The 27,339-nt window shown below is 27.6% G+C and overlaps 3 protein-coding genes and 3 long non-coding RNA genes across 6 annotated transcripts; 4 read left to right on the forward strand and 2 right to left on the reverse strand.

Annotated features, from left to right (window-relative positions):
- The first annotated feature begins 7,736 nt into the window (after nt 1-7,736).
- Grx5 (Glutaredoxin 5) lies at nt 7,737-8,548 on the forward strand. Its single transcript, XM_027342500.2, has 2 exons — nt 7,737-8,126; nt 8,204-8,548. Exons 1-2 carry the CDS (start codon nt 7,887-7,889, stop codon nt 8,453-8,455), a joined length of 492 nt encoding a protein of 163 aa, XP_027198301.1. The 5' UTR covers nt 7,737-7,886; the 3' UTR covers nt 8,456-8,548.
- On the reverse strand, nt 8,478-9,184 carry REPTOR-BP (REPTOR-binding partner). The gene is made up of 2 exons (XM_027342501.2): nt 8,747-9,184; nt 8,478-8,695 (listed from the first exon to the last, which is right to left on the reverse strand). The coding sequence occupies exons 1-2, from the start codon at nt 9,080-9,082 to the stop codon at nt 8,603-8,605; spliced, it is 429 nt and encodes a 142-aa protein (XP_027198302.1). The 5' UTR covers nt 9,083-9,184; the 3' UTR covers nt 8,478-8,602.
- A 121-nt stretch (nt 9,185-9,305) lies between these two features.
- Nucleotides 9,306-12,743, forward strand: LOC113792591 (protein shuttle craft-like). Its single transcript, XM_027342499.2, has 4 exons — nt 9,306-10,632; nt 10,705-11,380; nt 11,448-12,325; nt 12,392-12,743. The coding sequence occupies exons 1-4, from the start codon at nt 9,688-9,690 to the stop codon at nt 12,680-12,682; spliced, it is 2,790 nt and encodes a 929-aa protein (XP_027198300.2). The 5' UTR covers nt 9,306-9,687; the 3' UTR covers nt 12,683-12,743.
- LOC142645272 (uncharacterized) lies at nt 12,350-13,222 on the reverse strand. The gene is made up of 2 exons (XR_012846422.1): nt 13,191-13,222; nt 12,350-13,067 (listed from the first exon to the last, which is right to left on the reverse strand). It is a non-coding gene; the product is annotated as an uncharacterized LOC142645272 (long non-coding RNA).
- Nucleotides 13,223-15,624: 2,402 nt separating this feature from the next.
- Nucleotides 15,625-16,413, forward strand: LOC142645284 (uncharacterized). Its single transcript, XR_012846428.1, has 3 exons — nt 15,625-16,001; nt 16,070-16,273; nt 16,336-16,413. It is a non-coding gene; the product is annotated as an uncharacterized LOC142645284 (long non-coding RNA).
- Nucleotides 16,414-24,262: 7,849 nt separating this feature from the next.
- Nucleotides 24,263-25,332, forward strand: LOC142645304 (uncharacterized). Its single transcript, XR_012846469.1, has 2 exons — nt 24,263-24,662; nt 24,718-25,332. It is a non-coding gene; the product is annotated as an uncharacterized LOC142645304 (long non-coding RNA).
- The last annotated feature ends 2,007 nt before the right edge of the window (nt 25,333-27,339 follow it).

Here is a 27,339-nt window from a genome sequence, read left to right on the forward strand (position 1 = left end):
ATACCAAAAGAAAAATAAAACATTTAAGCCGATCGCAATAAGAAAAAAGTCTACGTTCAAATATAAATATGTAATGATAAATTCCAAATAATGACACAGAATGAATGAATCTATAAATGGTTGAAATTCAAAGTTTGCTTGTTTTTTTTGCTTGTTCGTTGTTTGATGACATTCGACATTATCAGCAAACGGAAAAAAAATCAACCATTCGTTCATTTGAATAACCATAACACATCAAAATTTTTCTTGTTGTTGTTGTCGTCGTCAACCAGAAGTTTCAAATAAAATATGAGAAACGAAAAAAATAAGGAATAATATTGTTTCGGTATCAAAGTCATGTCATTTATGTTTTTTTTTGTCGTTTGATAAGATTCAAGTAAATCCGAATCGGATGTTATGAGGCGGCAAAATTTTCTGTCTCGTAACCGGTTATCAAATGAAAATAATAATAAAAAAGAAATACCAGAATCTAGTCATGATTGATGCAATCAAAGTAAATGGGTTATTCATCGTTGATTTGATTGTTTTCTATAGAAGAAACGTACTTTTTTAATTAGATGATGTCTTTCCTTTTTTGTCTGCAAAGTTTGATGGAAAAAAATTCTCCTGAAACAGAATAAAATATTGAAATTTCAGAAAAATGGATGAAAATTTTTTATTCAATTTATATGTTAGCCATGATAACGATCAGTTTGACCAATGACACGGAAAAAAATGAATGTTGTTCAAATTTATTTTTATATTCAAAATCGTAAAATAAATTGTATGAATAAGATAGATTTTTGAACAAATCGAAATTCTGTATTTTGTTTTTGTTTTTATTTTTCGTTCGGCTTTGTTTGAAGTCAATCGATTTTTTTTACATACCGAATATAATGATAAGCTTCATTATAATGATAAGTTTAATGATTTATATTCAATATTCATTTTTTTTAAATAAAAATGTCTCATAATAATGTATTTGACAGTCAATGATGATGATAGTGATTTTGGAATTTATTGAAAAAAAAGATTATTTTAATGGCCAAAATGGAATTTTTTTTTGTTGTTGTATGTTTCCCCTTCACTTCATTTTTTCAAATAAATATCCATAATACATCAATGATAAATAAATTCATATAACCCAAAAAGAAACAATCGATAATGCCTGATTGATTAATATTGATAGATCGTTGTTTCATAATAATCATAATCAATGATAATACAAATGTTCAATGATGAACCCATAATCATTCTAAGAGAGATATAAAAAAACACAAGAATCCATTATAATATGTAAATTGTATACAAAAAGTCAAGCGTGTTTGTTATAATTTAGTATAAAAATAACTCAAATATAAAAATATAAAATTTTCTTCATTTTTCAATTATATATTTTGGCACAAAAGCTACTATCCTTGTTTTTCTCCCATATGATGATTACAATTACATCTTTAATTTTCGATTGGAAGTTCAAAACAAGTGTTATATTTCATCTATAAAAGATTAAAGAAAAAAATTTAATTTAATATACAAATGAATGCTGTAAACAATAACAACAAGAAAAATAACGAACAAAAACCATCATTCGTACATAAATTATAAATGAAGAATAGAAAAATTCCATAGAAAAAAACAACGATTTCGATAAATAAATGACTCACTTGAGATCTGTTTTGTTCTCGTCTTTTTTTCTTCCCCGTTTCTATATGTTTCCGATTGTAGCAACAAATGAAATAACCAACTCAAAAAAATTGTAATTTTTATTTCTGTTTCGGTTACCAATGTTGATAACACAGATACAGTGAATAAATCAAATCATGGATGGAATTCTGAAACTGGGAAAAAACTTACACTCAAATCTTTTCGTTTGGTCATGATGAATTATTATCGATAATATTGATGAAGAAAAAAATATATCGAAATGAAATTGAGAAATGAAAAAAATACTGAATGGATATCGTATCAGGCATCATATATTGTTAGTTTAATAATTTAGTTTGATTTTTTACTTTTATTTACTTTGTTTTTCTTCTTAAGAATTTCCGAAACAGCAACAAGACTATCAACAGAAAATCCAAATCAAACAGTTAATATAATATTCATTATATGATGATATTAACAGCAACAAGGGAAAAATTGTATAAGAAAATTTCAAACAGATAATGATGACAGACATGAAAAATTGATTTTAAAAAATATCGAGGAAGAATCGAACCAAAAATTATTAGATTTCTTCGAATCAATAATGATAAAATAATGATAAAATATGCATTATAACAGAATCGGAACTATAGAAAATGAAATGATTATTTTTTATCATTCCATTTTTACTTATTTGCCTTTGAACATATTATTATCGATAATGATAAACTGTGAAATGAAACTGCTGTTGCTATAATGATCGGCGACATAAATGGATTCAAAATGGCAAAATCCAATACTTCATTCTACTTTGACAAATGATGATTTGATTTCCAAAAAAAAATTTTGAATGAAAATAAAATTCTATTCAATTTTGTCAATCGAACCTGTAGGGTCATTCAATTTGTATATTCAGATTTGTTTTTTCAATAGAATTTTTCAATGATATTTTCCTGCAATGAGAATAATCTAAATTTGTTGACCTATACAGAATATTATTCTTGAGCTTATTTGAGTTTTTTAGATAAAAGAAAAAAAAACATTGCCTAAAGCTTGACTTATTTATTCATTTCATACGCTTGTTGATTTTTGTTGTCTGAATTTATTCATTTATAATATGGAAAGAATCATGATCTTTTGTTATTATATCATATTTTTTTTATCCTAAGAATGCTCTTGAAAATATTTAGCTTAATGAAATTTAATTTTATGATGAAAAATACCTTAGTATCCTATTCATTTCTCGATTACTGTTTCTATATATTTGCCTTTTTGTGATAAACACTAACCCAATATAATAGAGTTCTGTCAAAATTTTGGAATTTTATCTATAGAATTGCCTAAAATATCCGAAGGGAAATAAAAGATTTGAAGCAAACAATGATGATGGAAAAATAAAATAGTTTCCGAATACAAAAGATTTGAAAAAAATCTTTTTTGTTTTGTTGAAGGGCTAAGATGAACTTTGAATATCTAATCAGCTAATTTTCAATCAAATATTTGCTCCGATCAAATACGAAAGATGGAAAGAAAAAATGTCAAATAATTGTGTGTGTGTGTGCGAGTGTCTTTTTTTTTCGTAAGTGTTTCTTTTTCTTGCTCATTCAAGAAAAAAAAAATTTATTCAGTTTTTATTTTTCACTCGTTCCAGTCGAGAGAGAGAGAGTAGAGAGAGAGAGAGAGAGAGAGAGAGAGATGGAAAGAAATCTCTCAACACACAAGATTCATTATTCAGAATTCATTTTATAGAAACAATCACAAAAAAAAAAATCTCTCAAGAGAATATTCTTTTCAAAGTCTTTTGTAAAAATTATTATTTTTTCCATTCATTCATTCAATCCAAAACACAACGGACAAATAGATTCTTTGGCTACCCGAAAATGATTGGTTAGAATAATGTGATAATGTGATACTGATGAAATCATCAACAACAACAACTACCAGTTCGATGTATGACAAGTTTTCAATTTTATTTCGCATTAGTTTATGGCTGATTGAAGATTTCAATTTTAAATTTTTCTTTTTTTTTCAATCACTTTTCATTCGATTATATTATGATCGATAATATTTTTTTTCTACATCAAGAAAAAAAAAGAATGTTATCAACATTCAGACACACGACAGAATAGTAATACAAAATCTTTCATAAATAATAATCGATTCATTATCATGTGTTTTTATCAATAGTTTTTCGACGGAAAAATATGAAATTTAAATTGAAATTATTTATCATCAAATATGACCACATTCGAATAGAAAAACCATCAAAAAATAATTTTATTTGTTTTTCAAACCAAACATCAACAAAAAACTATTCTTTTTTTCCACTCAGTTAGTTTCATAACAAATCAAATGTATACTTTTTTTCTGCAGATGTTGAAAACAATTATTGGTGATAAAATAGTGGACAAAATTATTTGGAAATAAGAAATAAGAAAGAAAAATTATTCGTCTCAATCATAAAGATTTCAACCGAACCGTTTATGATTATTATATCATCCACAAAAAAAGAAACATCAGAAAAAACAAAACAAAGATGTTTTGGTTGGCAAATTCTTTCTTTTATGTATACATTTATGCTCATCATTCATCGAATTCTGTGACTAAATGAATACATGTTGGTTATATGTTGTCATTTTTGTTTCCTAACATAAAATATATTCATTTTGTTTGAGGTTTTTCATATTGTTTTTTCTTTTGGCTCAAATCCACCATTGAAATCCAAATGAAAACAAAATACGGGAAAAAAACAAGAAGAAATTTGCCTATTTATCATGTTGATAAAACTGGAGACAAGTTTAACAACAACGAGAAGAAAAAAACAACAAGAAAAATGACGGAACCGATTAAGAAGAATGACAAAGTATGAAAAAAAAACAATAAAAAATCGTGGTTCTTGGTTCAAACAAAATATATTTTGTTGTTTTTCCTTTGCTAAAACAATGATAAATGAATGTGTGATCAAAGTATGTTTCAAAACAATTTTCATTTTGGAAAAAAACAACAACTTTGTTTTTGGTTCAACACATATTTCATTCAAATATTAAATACAGTTAAAATAAAAAAACTATAGAAGAAAAACATTGTAAGTGATTTATATTCCTATATCGACTATGATGTTTAAACCATACACACACACAAAAAAAATTTTGAAAAAAATGAAATGAATTTCAAAGAAAATTCTGGTTCATAAAAATTCTGTCCAGTAAATTGTTTCTGTTATTTAGTGATTGACTTAATATTGATCGCATACAACCAATCAAGGTTTCAAGTTCCAATACACACGCAAAAACAAGCAACGGTTTTAACGTTTACACAAGGATTCTGGCTGTCGATTTGATGATGTAACAGTACAAAATTTTTGTTGAATTGAAAAAAGAAATTATCATTTCATTTTCACTTTCACAAGAATTTGTCTTATTATTGAAATTGTTTATCCACTAAAATTGAAATTGAATTCATCAGAATCATATCAACATCGAAAGAATAAAATATTGATTTTTTAATTATAATCATATAAAATTGAAATTATAAGGAAATTCGTTCTCACTATGTTTATCTGTTTTAATCTGACCTAAGGGTTTGTAATCATTCATTTTACAATGACAATAACAACAACAACAACAAAAACTGATTAATAAAATAAAATCAATTTTTTTTGGCTGGTGACAAAGACCAAAATGATGAAAAATAATGATGTTGATCATCATCATCATCATCATCAAATCAATAAATGTATTTCTTTCTTTGTATCCATGTTCAACGTGAAACAGCAACATGAATCGATTATAGCCTCGAATAAAATGATGTTTCAGAATTTTTGTTTCATTTCAATTTGTTTGTTTGCTTGTTTGTCGATGACATATTGTTGACAAAAGAAAAGAAACTGAACAAAATGAAACAGCGATGAAAACAAACATCATTTTATTGATCAAATTGATCATTGATGAATCAGATAATTGGATATTTAAAGAAAAATCATTTAAAGGAATATTTTTCTTTCTTTACACGTGTGAATAGATTTCCGACATTGTATTTTTTTTTAAATTCAACATTTTACCGGTCAACAAAATTGAAATATATTATCATTTTGTTTTGTTTTTTTAGATTGTCATCAATTGAAAAAAAATCACCGACGACAGCAGAAAAAAAATAACGATTTTCTCTTTCAAACTGGCTTCAAACAACAACAACAAAATATCGTCCAGTCAGTAAAGAAGATTTAAGATAATAAAAAACAGAAAGAAACAAAACAAAAAATTGTCGCAGTTTGAATCAAAACGAATGACCATCATCATCATCATCATCATTGATCGGTCAAACGGACAAAGAATTATACGGTTGAATTTTTTTCAATAACAACAAAACAAAAAACAGAGAAAATTCTTTCAATTTTATTGTCTTGATCAAAATCATTAAAGATATGGATAAGAATTCGAATGATGATGAAGCGAAAGTTTCCGATTCTTTCTACACACACAGGATAAAATATATGAAGAAATCCAACATAAAACTTCAACAAGAAAAAAAACAACATGATCCACTTTTATGATACCAAAATGATAATAATAATAATAATACTTTTCCGTCGGTTTAAAAAATGAAGAAAATGAAAATTTTGTTTGACATTTTTCTTTTTCAAGAAAGCAGAAGAAGAAATTTTATTTTCATTACATAAATTTAATTAATTTATCTATATTTGATGATCATTGAACATTTATTTTTTTAGCTTTGAACGAATGTTATCTTCCGGTGTTGTTCGTGTGTGTATAAGGAAACGTTAAAGTAAAAAAAAAGTATTGAAAAATCTTGACATGAAATTGAAAATTTTCTTCTTTTTTTTCATTTCCATTTCATAATCATTTGGAATTATATGGTTTTTTCTCTGGCAAAGATTTTTCATTTTGATTTGCTGACAATAGTGAAAAAATATTTCTAACCAGATCAAAATCTACAACAACAACAACAACATTATTAATGTTATTTTATTATCAAAAATAATTGAATACAATGGATATAGAAATAGAAAGATTTCTTTCCTTTTTTTCAATATTTTTTTCTTATTGTATGAATGATGTTTGGTTTGAACATTGAGAAATGTAGAATATTTTTCAAAAAATTTAAAGATAATCTTTAAACTAATATAATTTTCTTTTTGAAAGGTATATTTAAGGTTTTGATTTCATTTTTTCTTCAACAATAACATTATGGGCAAAAAGAAGCTAGTTGTTTGAATTCCTGTATATAGATTCCATTACTTTTTCATTTTCAACAACAACAACAACAAAATCATCATTTTTTTGTTTTGTTTGATAATGTTGTTTTCAATAATTTTTAATCAATGATCAATAATATGATTCTCGAAATCTGTTTCAATAGTCATTGAAAACGACAATGTTTACATTGTCAATTTATTATCGACACATTTTCAAAATGTTCAACAAACGTATAAAATCACTTTATGTGTTTTAATTGAATCTTCAATTTCGAGGCTAATGTTATTTGTATTTTTTTTCTGGTAATCGAGAAAATTAAATTTTCAATATATAGAAAAGTTACAATTCTATAATTATCGACATAATGTATCAATGAATGTGAATGTATTTTTGTTTTCGTTTCCAATAAATTAAGTTATCTTTACAATGTTATTATTATTATTATTATTTGATGATGAAATTAACAATGTGATTTTCATTCTCGATTGATTTGTTTATTTTTGGAAATGTTAGATGACAATCAATTGAATAGAAATAAATTATTTAGATGATAAAGATGACCTTGGCTATTTAATGGCAAAATCAAAGAATTCAAATTGAATCTATTGATTTAATGAATCGAATTTGTGTAAAAAGTCAATTTATGATTTTTTTTCTCATTGATTTTGATTCAAAAATGTCAATTGAAGTTGTCTAGTCTACGTTTATATGAATGGCATTTTGTTGACGCAATGTAATAATGATTTCCTTTAATTCATTTATTAAACAAACAAACAAATTTAGATAGACACAGAATTTTGTCTTTTTTCATTCGAATTAATATTGAAAATACGCGGGTGTTTGTTAAGTTGCAATCAATAAAGTACGTATCTTCAAGAATTCAATGTCATATGTTTTGTTTTGTATATTGATAAATCATACATGTGTATTGATCGTTGTTTGATATTCAAATCGATTTATTGTTGAAAATTTCGTTTTGTTTTGTTTTGTTGTTATTATTGTTGACATTCTATTTGATGCCTATGAATATTTAATCTATCCATTAAAATGTCCATCGTACAACAAATTATTCGATCAAGTTGGCTTCAAAAAGGAACCAATCAAATTTGTCGACAAAGTGTTAATCCATTTTTATGGCAATTACAACAATATCGTTATCAATCAACAAATCCTGTAAAATATGATGATGAAACATTAAAACAAATGATCGAAAATGATAAAGTAGTTATATTTATGAAAGGTGTACCCGAATCACCACGATGTGGTTTTTCCAATGCTGTCGTACAGGTTAGTTGATTGTTCATTTTTATACAATTGAATCATTCATTGAAATGATTTATTAACGATTTGATTTGATTAACAAGGTTTTACGTATGCATGGTGTTCCATTTCAAGCGCACAATGTACTCGAATCAGATGATTTACGTAAAGCGATAAAAGATTTTACTAGCTGGCCAACAATACCACAAATATTTCTGAATGGTGAATTCATTGGCGGTTGTGATATATTGTTGGAAAAACATCAAAACGGTGAACTTATTGAAGATCTGAAAAAAATTGGTATCAAGTCAAAAATTCTTGCCGAAATGGAAGATATGAAAAATAAAAAAGATTAACAGATTTGATAATTCATGATCATATTTTTTATATATATTAAATCTTTATTTTTTCCAAATAATAACTATAAATGATGAAACAATAAAATAGATAAATTTCAAAACGAAACAAAATAAAATGAAATGTATTTTTTATATTAGAATAATTTATTGTTTTGGCGGTTGAATTGATTTATATTTTTCTCGTACAGTTTCCAAGTGATATTGATCAGATGATAACAATGAAACAATTCCCTGTAACTGTAACAAAAAAATCAGATAAATATTCAATTTTAATTGTTCAATTCATACCTGATCAAATTCTTTCATCAGACGAATATTTGCATGTTCACGTTTATTTACCAAATCTTCCAGATATTGATAACGAAGTTTTTTACGAGCACGACATTCACGAGCACTTTGTCGACTTCGTTCTAATTTAGCATTGGTATCAACTTTTTGCATATTTGATGATTTATTTTTCGATTTACGAACTTTTCCTTTTACATCTTTATTTTTTGTTTCAGATTCGTTTGCTGTGGATGTTGATGCTATGGATGGTTGAATAGCGAAACCATTGTTTGGAAATTCCATTGAATTATAAAAAGGAGGTTTTTCATCGATAATTTCATCATTAATTTCACCCATTTTTTCAACAATAACAAAAAATTTGAATGAAAACAAATGCGTAGCAAAAAAATTTTGCTAAACAAAGAATTAACGACCAAAGGATAACAACAAAATAATTATGATTTCCGGGAATATTTTCACTGGGAAAAAATGATCATTTTTAATACTGGAAACTTTCTGGTATAAAGCCGTGTTGGAAGTGTTGTTTTGTTGTTTGTTTTTGTTGTTGTGACTGAATCCAGTCGTTCAAGCAACGTTTTTTTTTGTTATCATTCGTTTAAAACGAAATATATTTTTGGATTAATAAAAGCCGCAGAAATATTTGGTTCAATAGTTATTGTTAAAATTTTTTTTTAATTGTATAATTTATTGAATTTTTTCTTACCATCTTATTATCAAAGTCTTTTTATTACAATCAACAATGGACCAACCGGACAATTCTAATGATAATTATCGTTACAATAATAATGCTTGTATCGATCAGTCCACAAATTATCGTTATTCAAATCATCCCCATCGTCAACAATATAATCAAAACAACAATTATGTAGATCGTAATAATCATCATCGAGGATCACAGAATTTTTCTCGTTCCAATAATCATTTTAGAGATCAGGATAATTATGATACAAGAAGATCGAATAATTATGGCTTTAGATCTGGAACAAAAACAAATTATCAATCAAGTGAATTTGCCACCGAGATTTGCACGTAATCGTCAAATTAATTCAAATGAAAATAGTTCGAGAAATAATCACCAAACTCGTTATCGTAATAATGAAAGCCAACAACAAATTCCTAAAGATGAATCTGATATTCACAATCGTTTTAACCGAATGGATATGAACAATGGCTCAAATTCTGTAAATCGTGATGATCGCGATAAAGCATATCATGATGATGATGGCCTAAGAAATATACCAAGTACAAGTCACCATCGATCACAAGATTTTCATCAACGTCATCATTTTCAAGCTCCTAGAAATCGAGGTTTAATTGATAATACCAATGGCAAACAATCTATTCGTATGGATGCTACCAAAACAGTTAAGAATCGAGTGAAATCTGATCTAGAAAGTCAGCGAGAAATCATGGATGAATTATTGCGTAAAGCACAATATGAATGTATCATATGTTGTGATATGATTCGTGTTCATGATCGAACATGGAATTGTAATAATTGTTTCAATGTTTTTCACTTAAAATGTACACAACAATGGGCTCGTAAATCATCGATAGATCCGAATGAAGCATCAACTTCTCAAGATAAGAAAAAAAATCAACAGATTCAGGAATGGCGTTGTCCTACGTGTCAATCAGTGCATCGAAATTTTCCCCATTATTACCATTGTTTTTGTGGTAAATTAAGAGATCCAGAAGTCAGCAATTACCGTGTTCCTCATTCATGCGGTGAAATGTGTTCAAAAAATCTCGAATTATTCAATATAAAAATCGAAAACGAAGAATATTTTGAATGCAAACATCGATGTACTCTTATGTGTCATCCTGGAAAATGTCCTCCATGTACGGTGAAAGTTGAACGAATTTGTTCATGTCGAAAAACTAAGGTAAGATCACCTTTATTTCAGAAATTAGGTTCGAATATTTATATCGACTGTATTTTTTGTTACGGTTTTTAGATGTCATTGAATTGTGCGGCAAAATTGTCCGACATAAAATGTTCAGAACCTTGTAATAAATTGCTTGATTGTGGCAAACATCGTTGCCAAAAGAATTGTCATTTCGGACGATGTGATCCATGTGAAAAAATTTTTGAAATGAAATGTTACTGTGGAAAAGAATCTCGCCAGGCTGTTAGCTGTATCGATCTCGAGTCTGGATACTGTTGTGAAAAAATATGTTCAAAGCCATTCGAATGTGGTTCGCATAAATGTGAAAAATTATGCCATTCCGGTTCGTGTGGTTCATGTCCATTAAGTCCAGAATCGGTCACTAAATGTCCGTGTGGTAAAACAAGCCTATCTAGTATCGCCAATCAACAGACACGAAAATCATGTTTGGATCCGATTTCAAATTGTGGAAAAATTTGTGATAAAATTCTTCCTTGTGGTAGTGATAATGATAAACCACATCGATGTAAATCTTTTTGTCATAGTGGCGAATGTCCTGCTTGTGATCAAACGACCATAATTCGATGTTATTGTGGCGCTAATTCTCAAAAAATTAATTGCAAGAATCTGGAATCAAAAACATTCAAATGTAAACGAAAATGTAATAAGAAACTCAGTTGTGGCCGACACAAATGTCTTAAGGAATGTTGTACGGAAAAAGAGCATCCATGTCGGCAAACTTGTGGTAATGATGTTTGATGAAAATAGTTTTATTTAATTTCATTTGTTTTTTTCCTTTTCATTCCATAAAGGCCGAAAACTTATTTGTGGTAAGCATACATGCGAAGAACAATGTCATCAAGTTTGTCGAAGTTGTCCAAATGTAATATGGGATGAAATAACATGTAATTGTGGACAGGAAAAATTATTTCCACCACAACCTTGTGGCACTTTAAAACCACCTTGTAAGCGACCTTGTTCAAGAAATCATGGTTGTGATCATACACCTTTACATCCTTGTCATGATGAACCAGAATGTCCACCTTGTATAGAATTCGTTAGCCGTCTTTGTTATGGAGGTCATGAAGTACGAGAATCAGTTCATTGTTATGAAAATGGCGTTTCATGCGGACGTTTCTGTCAGAAACCATTGCCATGTGGTTTACATAAATGTTCGAAAATTTGTCATGACGGTGAATGTCCTGTTTGTACTCAACGATGTATTAAAATACGACCGGATTGTTTGCATCAATGTGGCTTACCTTGTCATCAGATTTCATCGGAAATTTGTCCTGAAAGTCCATGTCATGAACGAATCAAGATCTATTGTGAATGCGAATATAAATCTAAAGAGGTTGAATGTAGTACTGTATTAGATTCTCGTCAATTTCAACGACAGTTGGATGATATTTTACGACGATTTAGTTTTAATTCATCAATTACATTGGATGAAATGAAAGAAATGGTACGCCATAATGCAAAACATTCACTTGAATGTGATCAAGATTGTGCACGCGAAAAACGTAATCGAAATCTAGCCGATGCTTTGGGTGTTGATTCAGAAGGCCTAACGATCGGTGCTAATCTTGTTAAATATTCTGATCAATTGAAAAATGAAGCTCGTTCTAATCCACAATTTATCATGAATGTACATGATAAATTTGTCCAATTGTTGGATGCTTTTAATCAGGTATGAATGATTTTGAATTTAACCTTATTTTGATTAACGTTAATTTATTTTAATATTTGTTTGTAGTCTAACCAGAAAATTATGTGTTATAATTTTCAACCTATGAATCGAAATAATCGTGAAATTATACATAATTATGCAGCCCATTTTGGATTGAAAACTGAATCGGTGGATAAGGAACCAAATCGTAGTATAGTAATTACTGCGAATAAAAATTCATCCATACCGAAAACTTCACTATTAGAAGCGGTCAATATTGATGTTAAAGATTTACGACCAAAACAAAGTATCGTCAAATATAAAAAAGCAAGCGAAGAAAATCGTAACAAAAAAGTTATCAATTATTTTGATGATTAATGAAAAAAATTGTGAAAACAAAAAAAAAAATAATTTTTTTAATAAAATTTTTTAAATGATACTTTATCAGCCATCTATCGGTAGGATTTTTTTCTGTAGAAAATTTCGGCTTGGATCCGGTAATTTCCGACAGATGCCGTATGATTGTTCAAATGTTTTTTTTTATATCCGTGTATGGGAACTATTTGGAACAAAACATACAAAAATGCATCGATTTTTGAACATCTGGATCGATTACGGTTATTATATTTATCATTATTGAATTTGCTTTCGGGCCAATTTATCACAATCGGATTGATACACACACACACACACATTATTCGGTTATGCATTAGTATTGTTGGTTTTTTGTTCTTCTCCCTGGTTTATGTTTATCAAATTGTTGCTGTTGTGTTGTTATAATCGTCAACAAAGGAAAGAATGAGCATCATGGAAAAAAATCGAATACAAATTTTATTTCTTTTATTATCATTCTTTTTTTCTTTTGTGAACATAGATAACATCTTACATATGTTTGTGTTTGTTGAATTTTTGATGGCAATGATCAAATCATAATGGAATATTATCTATGTCAATGAAGAAAAAAAAAGATCTAATATTTTTGTTTATATCCCAGAAAAAAAATGTTTATTTGTTTGTTTGTTTCTATGATGGACATATCTATTGATTGAATGCCATTAATTTTCTTTTTTTTTATCACAGAATCTTTACCAAGAAAAAAAAACTTATGAATAAAAAACATGAAAGAAATTGAAATGAAATTCTAGATTTCCTTATTTGTTGCATTATTATCTTCATAATTTACTTGGTAAATATGTAGGTTTTTTAATCAACATAAACTTTCGTTTTTTCTTTTTCTTTTCTTTCACATTCATTTTAAATGAAGGAAATTTCATTATCATTGATTGTTTTATCAATGATGTGTGGTCACCATATTCAAACCCTTTTTGTTTCAGGGCGTTGTTGTTAGTCTAATCCAAATATCCTTGAATATATTTTTTTTGTTTCACATTTCCAATCAAACATTGTCAAATTGAATTAATGTATCTTGTATTAATCAATCAATCATCTTTGTCTAATCAGTTGAATGCATAAAATAAGTTTCTTTTTTATCATTGTTTTATTCTAATACATTTTACGTTTGTATCATTGAAATTCATTGTGATTGAATTTAATTAATTTTAAAGCTTTTAGAATTTTTATCCATTCAGTTCAGTTTTTTGTTGAAACGTGACACTTTGTCATTTTGTCTATCTTTTTGTATTACAACAGAATGTATATGATTTGCAATAAGAACCAAACGATTTTTTTCTTCAAATACACAAAACGATAAGTGATAAGAGAGTTTTATTCTGTTCTTTTCAATTCAAGATTAAAGTTGACAAATTCTTCTTGTAATCATCATCATCATCATTGGATTCGATTCATGATAAAAAGAATAAATTCTTTCTACAATAATGAAATGAAAAGTTTATTTAGTAGGAAAAAAATTCGATTCATTGCTTAGAATTACAAATTTATTTTCTATTGAAAATAGAAAATGAAAAAAACAGAAACATCATCCAGTTGAACTAACAACTTCTTAGTTATTTTTTACTTGAAAAAACTAAACAACAATTGAATGAATTGAATCATCGATTTGAATCATTCTGAATTGAATTATCAAAAAGAAGTTGAAAACATAGCGAGGAAAAAAAGTAAAGAAAAAACAAACATAGAGAAAATTAATTTTTCATTTCGTTTTTTATTTCGCACACACACACAGATTATTTAGCCAATTTTTTTTTCGTTTTTGGAAAAAATTTCGCCTCATTGCTTGAAATATTGAATTACCTCGAATGAAATGAATTGAATTGATGAAAAACAAAACTGAAAAAATTAAGTTTTTTTTTACTTTTGTTTTATACTTTGGATAATAATTATATTAAACAAAACAAAAAAAAAAAAGAGAAATAATGTCAATTTGACACTTTCAAAGTCGAACGTATTTTTCAGAAAAAGAAAAAATTAGAATTGATCGATTCATTTCAAAATGACTGAATAATTTATCTATTTTGGTCAAACCGGTTGAAAGTTTTTTTGTTTGTTTGTTTTGTTTTTGGAAAAAAGCAATATGATCAGGTATAGTGTTTGACAATGATGATGACGATTAATTATCATTTTGCATCAATTTTAATGGATTGAAATGGATCTTTTCTTCCTTCTGTTTGTTGTTTTTTTTTTCGATTTTTTGCCAGGCAAAAGAGTGATGGTAAGACAAAAATTTCCGAATATAATATATTATTTGAAGGTCGTCAACAACAACAACAACAACAACAACAAAATATCATAGAATCAATGGCAAACATACATATCTATTATCAAATGATTCTCTGGAGAGATTTTTCTTTTCTTTTTTTTTTTGCTTCGTTTCAAAATCTGAATCATTTCTGAAATGAATAATGATGATGATAAAATAAAAGAAACTGAATAAAAACAAAAATAAACAAACAAAAAAATGTGAAATTTTTTTCGTTGTCAACTCATCACACTCGAACCAAATCATGAAACATGATGTCAAATTGATGTCTAGCGGATGGTTATTCATTCAGCTTTTTGCTTTTTTCTTTCGTTAGGTTCTGTCAGATAGTCAAAAATGTGTGTGTGTTTCCGATTACGAATGTATACAAAAACATTCATGTCATCCATTCGTCAATTGATCTTTTTGAATGGACATTTTGTCATCGTATATTTTTTTCTCTTTCTCTCGTTGTTTTACAATCTCATTATAATCATTAAAAAAACCGACAACAATGTCAATGTTTGAATATTTGAAATGAAAATGAAAATTTAATTGAATCTAGAATTTAAGAATTTTTGGTCCATGTCAAATACATTGGCAAACAAGATTGTATAAAACAACCTTATGGTACGAAAAAAAAATCGCGGTAAAGGAGGTAAAATAAAAATGAACATCAAATACTAATAATAATGATGATGATGATGATGGTGACAAAAAAAATGCATATAAAATACAAATCATCATCTAATCATTTATTGAAATATTTGCATTTACATTCCCTACCATTTCGTAAAATGTTCCGTTCTCTCCTTATTCATTCGTTTGGATCGTATCGTATCGAATCAAATGAATGAATTTCCGTGCTAATCGGTCATCATTGTTTGATTGTCAAAAAAAAAGCTATTTGGATTTTCTATTTTATTTTTTACTATTCGAGTTTGGTTACGGCCTTGGCGGTTGGTTAATCATTGGGGACTAGCTTGTTGGCACGAACTAATTTTTTATATATTTCCATATATATGAGTCATTTGTATCAATGTATGTTTTTTTCTGTTCTTTTGATGTTAGCTTCAAACAATATTTGACTTAACAATAACTTTGGCCAGATGTATGTAGATTTACACTTGAATGAAATCAAATCAACAACCCATCAACATGGATGATGGATGGATGGATGAAATGAATAAGAAAAAAATAAAGAGTTGTTACCGTTTTTTACAAAAAAAAAGAACCGATTTTTTTCAACTAAACAAGAGATGAAATAATTACAAATTTGATCACTTTTTTTTCTTTCATAACAACATTTTCATGTATGCAATCATGTGGACAGTTCATATAATCTAAAATCTTTGTTTATTTAATTGTAATTTAGGTTTTGGAATACGAAAAAAAACAGCAACAACAAAATGAAATCATACAAACAAACCCGGTCGATGAGAGTTTGAAATTCGAATTGGTTTCACCAAAAAAAAGTTTTGTTTGTTGTTGTTCACTGAAAAATTAATGAATAGATACTAATTTATCATCAATTCATTGAATCATACATGAACTCAAAGTATGAAAATCCTTTTCTGGAAATTCGAATAGGAAAAAAAGGGAAAATAAAGGTGACAAAGCGTGCTTAATTTGCTTTTTTTTTGGCGAAGAATGAATCATGTCTGCGAATCTCAAAATCCGACTCTATTGGTTTTTTAGACGTTCGAAATACAGAAACATTTCACCCAACAGAATTAAGTCGAATTAATTCCTCACTCGTTAGTTCGTAAGTCGAGATGTTTCTGTATTTCGAACGTCTAAAAATCATTCGAATTTTTTTCACACTTTGCTCACATTATTCGTTAGTTTCATGGATATTTTTTGTTTTGTTTGTTATCGTTTCACTTCACTAATAGAATCGAATGATAAATTGAAATTTAAAACGAACGGCAACCCTGTAAATGAATCTTATCATTATTGAACATTACCAACAAGCAATATTATTTTTTCAATTCTATAGAAAAAAAATGAAAATGAAAAAAAAAGTTTCAAAGGTTTGAAAATCTCTCACGCACATACAAAGTTTTTTTTTTGGTTTCTCTTTTATCAAAGTCATAAAAATGATAACGAATCCTTTTTTTCAAACCAATAAAATCATAGCACAGAATAAAAAATTATTGGTTGATTTTTGTTCAATTCTCTTCACTATATTCTGTAACAAAGTTTAAACATTTTTTTTTGATATTTCGAATGTGATTGAAACGAAAAATTTCAACAATAGTGATTATGATGATGGTAATAAAAAAAAAGATCAAATAATTTCATTGTGTGACTATGACTATCATTGATCATGATGATGATGATGATGATTATTGATGATGATTCCGGTTTTGGATTGATTCGGATCGCTGGTAAAATAATAATAATAATAAACATGAATGCGTATGTATGTGTGAAATACTGAAATTGTGCAAAAAAAAAAGAAACTGATTGATTTTATTCTTGATTTTTTTTCGCAGTTCTCGTAAAAAAAATATAATTGGATATCTGAACGTGGAAATGGCAGAAAAAAATTCTTTTTTTTTGAAAAAAGAAATTTTACTGATTCAATTTAATTTCACCCATGATGATAATGATGATGATCGAAACTATACAATCTAATTTGATTTAATAATAAAAATAAAGTAACGAATCAGAAAAAAAAAGGAAAACGGAAATTGAAAAATTTGTATCCGACTTTATAATGTTTGTATAATATTTTCTCTATTCCTCATATACATGCATTCATTCAAAATTGGATAATAATAATGATGATGATGGCTGAGTCATAATAATGATAATGGAAATCTTTAGCTAACTAACTAAATTTAATCCATTTTAAATTAAAAATATAAAAGTAATTTGTTGTTACTGTTGACAAATTATATTGATCGGTATTGATCGTTGATATTTTGGTATTTATAACTTTCATCATTTATGGATTTAAATGATTTATTATAACCACATTTCAAGAAATTCATTGCGTTCACCAAATTTATTGTCATTCAATGAATGATTTTGTTTGTTTATCGAAGGTTTTAAAGTGATTTTTATTTTTTTTTCAACAAACCATCGACCAATATAATTCGTTGGTTAAATTATCATCATTAATAACACAATAATAACAACGACAACAACCAAAACGTTTCAATCCAATTAAGACTATTTTCTACTCTTCTATAGTTCATTTTTTTTTGCTGTTTGTTTACAAAGAGTTTACGAGTATAAATAGTCGAAAGTAAAAAATTTTTTGGATTAATCCATTGACAAAATATTTTGGATCATTGTTTACTGTATGGTACTCTGGTTTCTGTATAAGCTTGTGTCAAAATATTATTGAGACTCAATAATAATATTTGTCAAACATATCTTGACTTTTTTTCCTATACTTATTCTTTGTTTTGTGTTTAGAGTTTTGACTCAATGATTTATGTGTTGTGATATGATGAAACACAAACACACACACACAGTGTTTGTCTATTTTGGTCAATGTGGATATTTTTATTTGGAACAAGTTCAATTACATAACAAAAAAAAATTACCGTTGACAAAAAACATGATGATCAAATAAATGGATCCACAATAAAGTAGAACGATGTTCAAAATGAATTCTATTTCAATAATTAATAATAGAATAATCTCATTTATAAAAAAAAATTTTCTGTATACTGAATCTCTGATGGTTTCATTTGAACAGAAACGATGACTAATTGTGAAAAAAAAGCCTCGTGTCCAAATTATTATTATTAATATCAAACATACATCACATACATGCATACAGTGAAAACGGACATGAAAATTTACTTTTATTCATTCATTTATTTTGATGATGATGATGTTTGATCCTTGTTTCGGGGTGACCATAATCCGAAGCCGAATATTTCTCACAAATGATTCTCTCTTTCACACACACATACGCATTCAACCTTGGGAGATTTTTTCATTGAAAATTGTGAAACGGAATACTATTGAATTAGATTTTTTTTCAAAAAATATTCTATGCGGTTTTGGTTTGAATCTTGGTTCGTTTTGATGAATCCATTTAAATTCATTCAATTCATTCAACAACAAAAAAAAATCGGTTTCTCAATATCATTTCGATAACAGGATCTACATCATCGAATAGATAAATAGGAATAATCATCCAAGTGTTTCAAATCGTAATTCGCTATACTTGTCAAATAATTTGTTCCATTGTTCATCATCATCATGATAAACCGTTGCAATGAACATAACGATCATTCTCTGCAATTTTTCTTCGTTCGTATGGTGAATCAACCACACGACTTTAGCAACGAATTGTTGTTGTTGTTGGTTGTTGTGAATGTCACATCTCAATATATAATGTCCATTTTAAGATCCAAAGATACCCGAATGCATGGTTGATCCATAATGGTTCAATGATCCAATTATTCGATATAATAAAAAAAAACTAAAATTGTATTACATTCACAACACCACAATATTCCATTTTTTTGTCCTATCAACTTTATCATCATCGATTATGAATGGCCTTGATATAATAGCCAATACTGGTGATGAAAAGTAAATTAGCATTATTGTTGTTGTTGATCGAGCGCGCTTATGAATCATGGATGCATGAAATGTGCATCTATTTTATTCGAATCGAATCGTAAGTTTCATATAATTTATCTATCTATTTTTTTTAAATATAAGACGGGATATATGTGAGTGTTTATAATGATTCTTTTTCTGGTCGATAACGATAGTGTTGATAATGATGATTTTATACTTCAAACTGTCATTTTCATCAACAAAGTTAGTATAATGTTTAATCATTGGGGTGTTGAAATAATCATCAATTTTTTTTTTTGTTTGTTGCCTGTCCAACTAAATTAATTATAATCAAATCACTTGAATCGATTCGGTTATACATCCGAAAACAAAACTATTGGTCATTCAGTTATTATAGCAAGAATTAAAAAAAATGGATAACAAATAAAATGCAGAGAAAAACCAAAAAATATTTGATATCCATTATCACACTTGAAAATGACAAAGACACTCGTTTTGTTTATGATAAAAAAAATACATTGGCACTTTTTTTTTCTCCCTTATAATATTCTTGTTTAGCATTTCCATTTATGTCCATTTCTATTCCGAGATATTTTAACTGATGTAACTTCCGAATGGGACAAAAAGAAAGAGAGAGAGAGAGAGGGAGAAATGTCACATGTTCCATTTTGGTTTTGATTTTGTTTTCGGAAATTTTTTGGTTTTTCGTTCTGTACATATAACGTTTTGTTATGTAAGTGTGCATTATTATTGATATTGAAAAGGACATTAAGGAAAAAAACCCGATAACCTATACGACACACACATGCACAGAGTTGAAAATAAAATATAAATTTTTCTTTTCAATTCATCAATGGAACAAATCAATATGAATAATAGTATTGTTACATCATAACAAAAATTGTCATATTGTATTTGGTTTACAAACACACATACAAACAAACAAACAAAAAAAACTCGGATGTTTACGCTAGATTGCATCTTTAGATTTCTATATGAAAATTGGAAAAAAACAAAATTGTTCACTTTTATATGATAGATTCTAAATCTCATCAAATGTGCCGAAAATTTTGTTTTTTTTTAATTTTCAACCCCGATTTTGGTTTAGGCCAAAGTAAACATCTGTTGGGTTGAATTAAAAAAAAGGGACATTGGGAGGAAAAAAATACGAATCAAAATGATCGATTCAGTTCGAATAAAAAGTTTCAAGTTCAAGACAATTGATGGACAGATCTCAATTTAGTAAGGGAAAACAGAATTTTCAAAGACGAAAAAATTCAGTCAATTTTATTTTTTTTCGTACCCGATTCAGAATTTGACATATAACCATTGTCGATTTGACATGCCAACGGAATTGAACAGTTTGGCCTCGGTTGAAATAGTGAGAGAGAGATCAAATGAATCATACTTTCGGATTTTTCTTTTTTTCCCCTTTTTTTCATTCGAAATTGTAAAATTTAAATAATACATTTTGACAGTTTTGTTTTTTTTTCTCTGTTTGGTTCATACAAATTTTGGAGAAAAAAGAAAGAAAAAAGAAATTTAAATTTTCAATCGCAAAATGAAATGACATAGAATGAGCCAGAATAGAATTCAGTCTCGATTCTGTCATTATTTTGATTTTGATTTCAAGGAATTAAATTGCCTTGTTTATTTATTTATTTTTTTTCTGGAGAGGGGGATTCATTCATTCATTCAAATCATGAAACAAATTATAAATTGGATTTGTATGATTTTTTTGTTGGAGGAAAATATTCATTCCAGTATTAATAAGCTTCAATAAATGAATCGCAATGTTTACGCAATGTTTTTATCCATCCAAATTACTGCCATGGAGATCGAAAAAATAAATATTCACTCTCTTTTTTTTTTGTTTTCGCTACGATGACCAAATTTATCTTTGGTCCAGAAACTTGGAAAAACAATCTTGTTCACTGTGTGTGTGCATGTTTGTTTGTTTGTTTGTTCGTGCGTAAAACAATAAATCTTAAAATTTTTTCTAAATTTGAATTTTTTGTAGTTTAGCTTTTTTTTCGGTGTGATAATTTACTATTATGTAGAATTTTTGTTTTGTTTTTTTCGAACTGAAAATCTGAAATAAACATGAGGATTTACTATTTTGATTCAACCATGATGTTTGATTCATCAGATACATTCATATTCATGTAAGTGATGAAAAGTCGAACGTTTTTCTGGATAATGAAATTGACCGATCTCTGAACATCAATCTCTTGGGTCTTTCGATACTTCTATTTAAAAAAATGAATGGACAACAATAACAACAACCGATTTAAAGAATCTGTGAGTATATCACATTTTTTTTTGATGCATTTTAATCACATGGGGCTTATAATAATAAACTATACACTGTGGACAATGAAACTACAACCAAAAACAAACTTGTAAACATCTGTTCAATGGAATCAACAAACAAACCGATCAACATGAATATAATGAAAACATGAGGATAAAAGTTATCTAATCGGACTATGAATGAACAATGTAAAGGAAACAAAAAAAAACCAGGATCGAATTGATGAAACAGAACAACAGACAACAACAAAAAACCTGGTAAAACTAAAATTCCAACAACTATTCTATGAATTGATGAAGTTCATTGTTGCTGTTGTTGTCGTCGCTATTATAATAGTTAATCATCATTTCATTGACGTTCCATACATATTTGTTGTTGATTTCATTAGATTTTCATATAATGAATTCTTGTAAAAAAAAGCCAAAACTAAAAGTAATGAATTCAAGGATTATGTAGCCGAAAAAAATGGTTAATTATGTTAATATAAAATGAAGAATTTATTAAAATTACAAAATAAAAGCCATTATAAACCTTTATGTTAGAATTTTCAGGATTAAAGTCGTTTCTATTATTGCTATTCAAAAGTTATAAGGAATGATAATTTGTTACAAACAAATTAAATAAATTCCAATTTCACAAACTGGAAAATTGTAATTAATCTGACATAGACCTACACACATACACACGGAATGATTAGCTATGTGATGATAATTATTATTTTTCAACATACGCCTACGGCTAGTCAAAAAAAAATCATTTTTCGTCAATTATGATGATGATGATGATGACAATCAATACAATAAAAACAATGCCATATCAATCAATTGTCAATCATAATCGATAATTCAAGGAAATCCTAATATCAAATACAATATTGAATTTGTCATCATTTATGTGCAATTATAAAATGATAATTAAAAATATTTTTCAAAATGAAAAAATTGGTGGTAATTTTTTTCATTAAAATTATCATCCTAACTAACTTCCATTAATTGATCCACCATTAATGCTTTCAATGATTCATAATTATATGGTAATTCTATCTATCCATAGTCATAGATATTTGAACTTGACCTTCATTCATCAATCTTGCATACAATGTACAATGGACATGGACATTCAATTTCGCAACTTCAATTTGATTTCATTGAATCGAAATCAAAATACCGGAAGTTTTTTGTGAAAGAAATAAGAATAATAAAATAAACAAAACATTTTTTTTTGTTGATTGAAAAAAAACCAAAAACAAATCTGATTTTATTCAAACATTTATTTTTTTAATGGCAAATATATAATTATGGACAAGAATGGATTTCAGAAAATTCAAATATAAATGATTTTTGGTTTAACCATAATAACCATAACCTCGGCCATAACCTGGAAAAGTTGGAAAATAATTGAAAATAGTCAGTGATAATTTCAGTTCAACAAATGATAATAATTAGATAAAGAACTTACCACCATAACCACGACCATATCCTAAACCACCATATCCGGCGCCATAACCTGGAAAATAGGAAATTGATTATAAAGTGGTCAGCGATGATTTCAGTTCAACAATGATAATTAGATGAAGAACTTACCACCATAACCTCGACCATATCCTAAACCACCATATCCGGCACCATAACCTGAAAAATATGAAATTAATTGAAAATGATCATCGATTATGATAATGAAAAATATTTACCACCATAGCCTCGGCCATAACCACCGTAGATTGGAGCAGCATAACCAATACCACGACCATATCCGCCATATCCACCGCCATAACCTGGAAAATCGAAAAGAATTGAAAATGATCATGATTTTGGTTTAACTAAAATAATTTTAGATACTAACCGCCATAACCACGACCATAACCACCGTATTGGGCAGCAGCTAAAGCCAAGACGGCGAAAAACATCAAAGCAAAGATGGCTTTCATTTTCGTTGAGTTTTGTTTAGGGATTGTTTTGTTGAATTAAAAGTTGATTTCAAAATTGTTTCGATGAGTTTGAATCAAATTCTGCGATCTCTATTTATAGTCAAAATTATCACCATCATTTTGTTAGCGTCATCATTTTGTTTGCACAAAAAACAAAATAGAACAACAACAACAACATCAACAATGAATTAAACAGACGACTAAATTTATTGCAACGATCTAATCATTTTGTTTCGATCAAATTGAATACAAAATGAATAAGTAACAAAATCTCAAGGTAAAAAACAAATACATAAATATAAAGAACATAGAAAAAAAAGAAAAATAATTATTATCATTATTATGAGGGAGAGTAGTTAGAATGCCAAAGTATTCATTCAACTATAGTCTGAGCAACAAGTAATCATCATCAATGGCTAGTTAACCTTCATCATTTTGAATAACAAGTATTAAATCAGAAGCAATTCATTTAGGACAGGTAATATACCATTCTTATGATAAACATGATCGACTTTTTTCTTTTGATTTCCTTCAATTCTATCACCTTAATTTTTTTTCGTAAAACGTGATGATAACAATGTACTTTGATTTTTTTTTGTTTGTTAAAAAAATACGCTTACATCTGTGCAATTTATTTATTTGTATTTTCCCATAAACACCGCAATATAAAATTTCCAAAAGTGTAATGACATTGCTCATTGCCATCAATTTTTTTTCCATCGAGCATTAATTAGCATCAAAATGGAACACTTGCACATACATATACATTGAAATATGGCCCTGTGATTTTTCCCATTGTCATCATTGGCCATGTTTATTTCTAAAGATTTTCAGGTAAATCATCTTTGCATGGCCATTCAACAACAAAGAAAAACTAATGCACAAACAATAGTAAAAAAAACTTCAGGTAATTAATTTAAAGGATTTTAAAAAAATTAAGTCTAAAAATTTTAAAAAATTAGTGAAACTGATAAGATTATGATGTGATAATTATCGATAAAGACGATTTTTCATCAGTATATAAACACCACGAACAATGGTTAGAAAGTATCAACAATCAACAGTCTTCAATCATCTAACTAAGAACAAAAAAATCATCTTTAAAAAAACTTATTGTTTTTAGTGATCTAATCATCTGAACCCGAAATAATCCCGAAAAAAATGAAATTGATCTTCATCATTGTCTTTGTTGCTGTTTTAGCTACTGCTGTTTCTGCTGCCATGCGACATGGTGGTGGTGGCGGCGGCGGAGGCGGTTATCGTAAAGGTGGTGGCGGCGGTGGTGGCAAAATGATGAGCTATGGTGGTGGTGGTGGAGGAGGTTACCGAAAAGGTGGTGGCGGTGGAGGCGGTGGTGGTTACCGAAAAGGCGGCGGTGGTGGTGGTGGTGGTGGCGGAAAATATCGTGGATAAATCATTCTTAATTCTTCATTCTTCATTATAAAAAAACTTATCACATTCAACTCAAAATTAATGACAAAATTATTCCGAATAATTGATTCTATATTCTTTTTCTTTAAAATGTTATTTTTTCACAATTCATAAAAAATGCAATAAAAAATTTAATTGAAATGAAATTCTTACATCTGGATTATCCAGATAATTTTTTGTAAGCTTCGAAAAAAAATGTGACAAAGTGTTGTGTAATATTATATTATGAATAGAATGGTAAAGAATAAATATGAAGCAAGAATTTTCTATGAAATTTGAAACATAAACTACAAAAAATGTCAAAAAAAATTTAATTCTAATAAATGTTTTGAACATGAAAAATCTTTAAAATTCTCTAAATATAAATTCATTTTCTTCGATAAATTTCTTGATGACCTTGTTCTCGGATTACATTACATTCATATTTGGATTCGTGTTTAAAAAAAAGAATGAACAAAAAGAAAAACCAGATGACAAATGAAAATTTTAATTTATAATTGGAAAAAATCCAGACAAAACTAAAATCTTTATTTTATCGCCTCCAAACAAATTGAATTTTTTTTTTGCTATGATTCAATCGATATAATCAATACGATTACCATAAAAAAAATCGAATAGGAAAATTGATTTTGAATCGACGATAAAATTGACGAATTATTCATGAATTGGCATTAAATTGCAAGAAACGACCTTTTCAATTCTAAATTGTGATGATGGATTGTCTTTGATTAATGTCTAATTGATTAACGAGGTGTATAATAATAATAATTCAATGATAAATAAACATTCAAGCGTAATATTTCAGTTGGTTGATTCGTGAATCACCAACTGTGGTCACCATAAATAAACATTTCATTTCATTCAAAATCAAACAACAACATCCAAAAATACAAAAAACATTATCATCAACAATACCTGTACCTGGCACGATAATTTAGCCTAATGGTACACACACACAAATGTAATTGTTTATGGAGAAAATTCAAAAAACAAACAAAAAAAAAGAAAAAGAAAATCGATTGCTTTTTGCATTTACACAAACGTACTTAGAAAGAGAGAATTCGATTCGAATCATTTTTATTCGACCTTTTTTTTCATTGTTTTTTTAATGTTTTTAATAATAAGGTGTTGGTGGTGTTTTTTTCTTGATCAAGGTGGTCGAATTCCTTGTCAATGTAAAATGCTACACAGCAAACAATTCAAGGCATGATTTGTTCATAGTTTTTTGCTTTGTTTCAAATCTAAAACAATAATAGGATTTTTTTTCACTTAATTTCCATTATTATTATTATTAGCTTCATGTTTTAAAAATGATTATCAATATGGCTATTTTCATCAATTTAGATAACAAAATTAAAACTATTTCGCCAGATAATAACCAATTGAAGATCTTCATGTTGAATTACAATTCATTTATATTGGAATTTTGAAAATAAATAAACAATTTATTGCATCTAAATTTAGATGAAATTTTCATTATATTGAAAATGTGATCAATGCATTTATTGTCATCATTGGTTTTTCCCATTTTTTTTCCAACGCAAACAAACAAACAAACAAATGATATTATTCAGAAAAAAAAGTTATTTACATTACATTCCATTATTGCCAAGTAACAACAGGAAAAACTACAAAAATGCAAACGAGATGATGATGATGATGAAAAAACAAACCAAACACAAACAATGAAACTTTTCGAAGACAATGTTGTTTGGAACATTTTTATTTTGTGGAAAAAAAAACTGTATTGACTTAGTAATGAGTTATTAATCACTATTATAATGACCATCATTGAAACGAAAATGAAATCGATCGACTATCGACGATCTTAATGGATGGTAATTCTATTCGATTTTTTTCTTTATTTTGTTCATCTTTTAAGTAAAAACAAAAGAAAAAGAAATAAGAAAATTGATGTAATTTAGACGATAAATAGACTAAAATAAAACGAAAAACAAATGGGATCAGTTTGTCAACACAAAACAACACAACAATCCAATTGATGATCATGGTCGACAGCAGTGGTCAACATTATTGTTAATTACTCTTATATAAAGAAAAAATAAATAGTTCTTGGAGATTATTTCTTCTTAGAAACAAACGATCCAAGCCATTTGAACTATATTTAAATATAATTTTTTCTGGTTAATTTT

The sequence above is a fragment of the Dermatophagoides pteronyssinus genome, unplaced genomic scaffold (genome assembly GCF_027571235.1).
Source record: "Dermatophagoides pteronyssinus isolate colony J.1.1.1.1 unplaced genomic scaffold, Derpt_VIB-CSIC_2022.12 sq0009, whole genome shotgun sequence".
In the NCBI taxonomy this organism is placed as follows: domain Eukaryota; kingdom Metazoa; phylum Arthropoda; class Arachnida; order Sarcoptiformes; family Pyroglyphidae; genus Dermatophagoides; species Dermatophagoides pteronyssinus.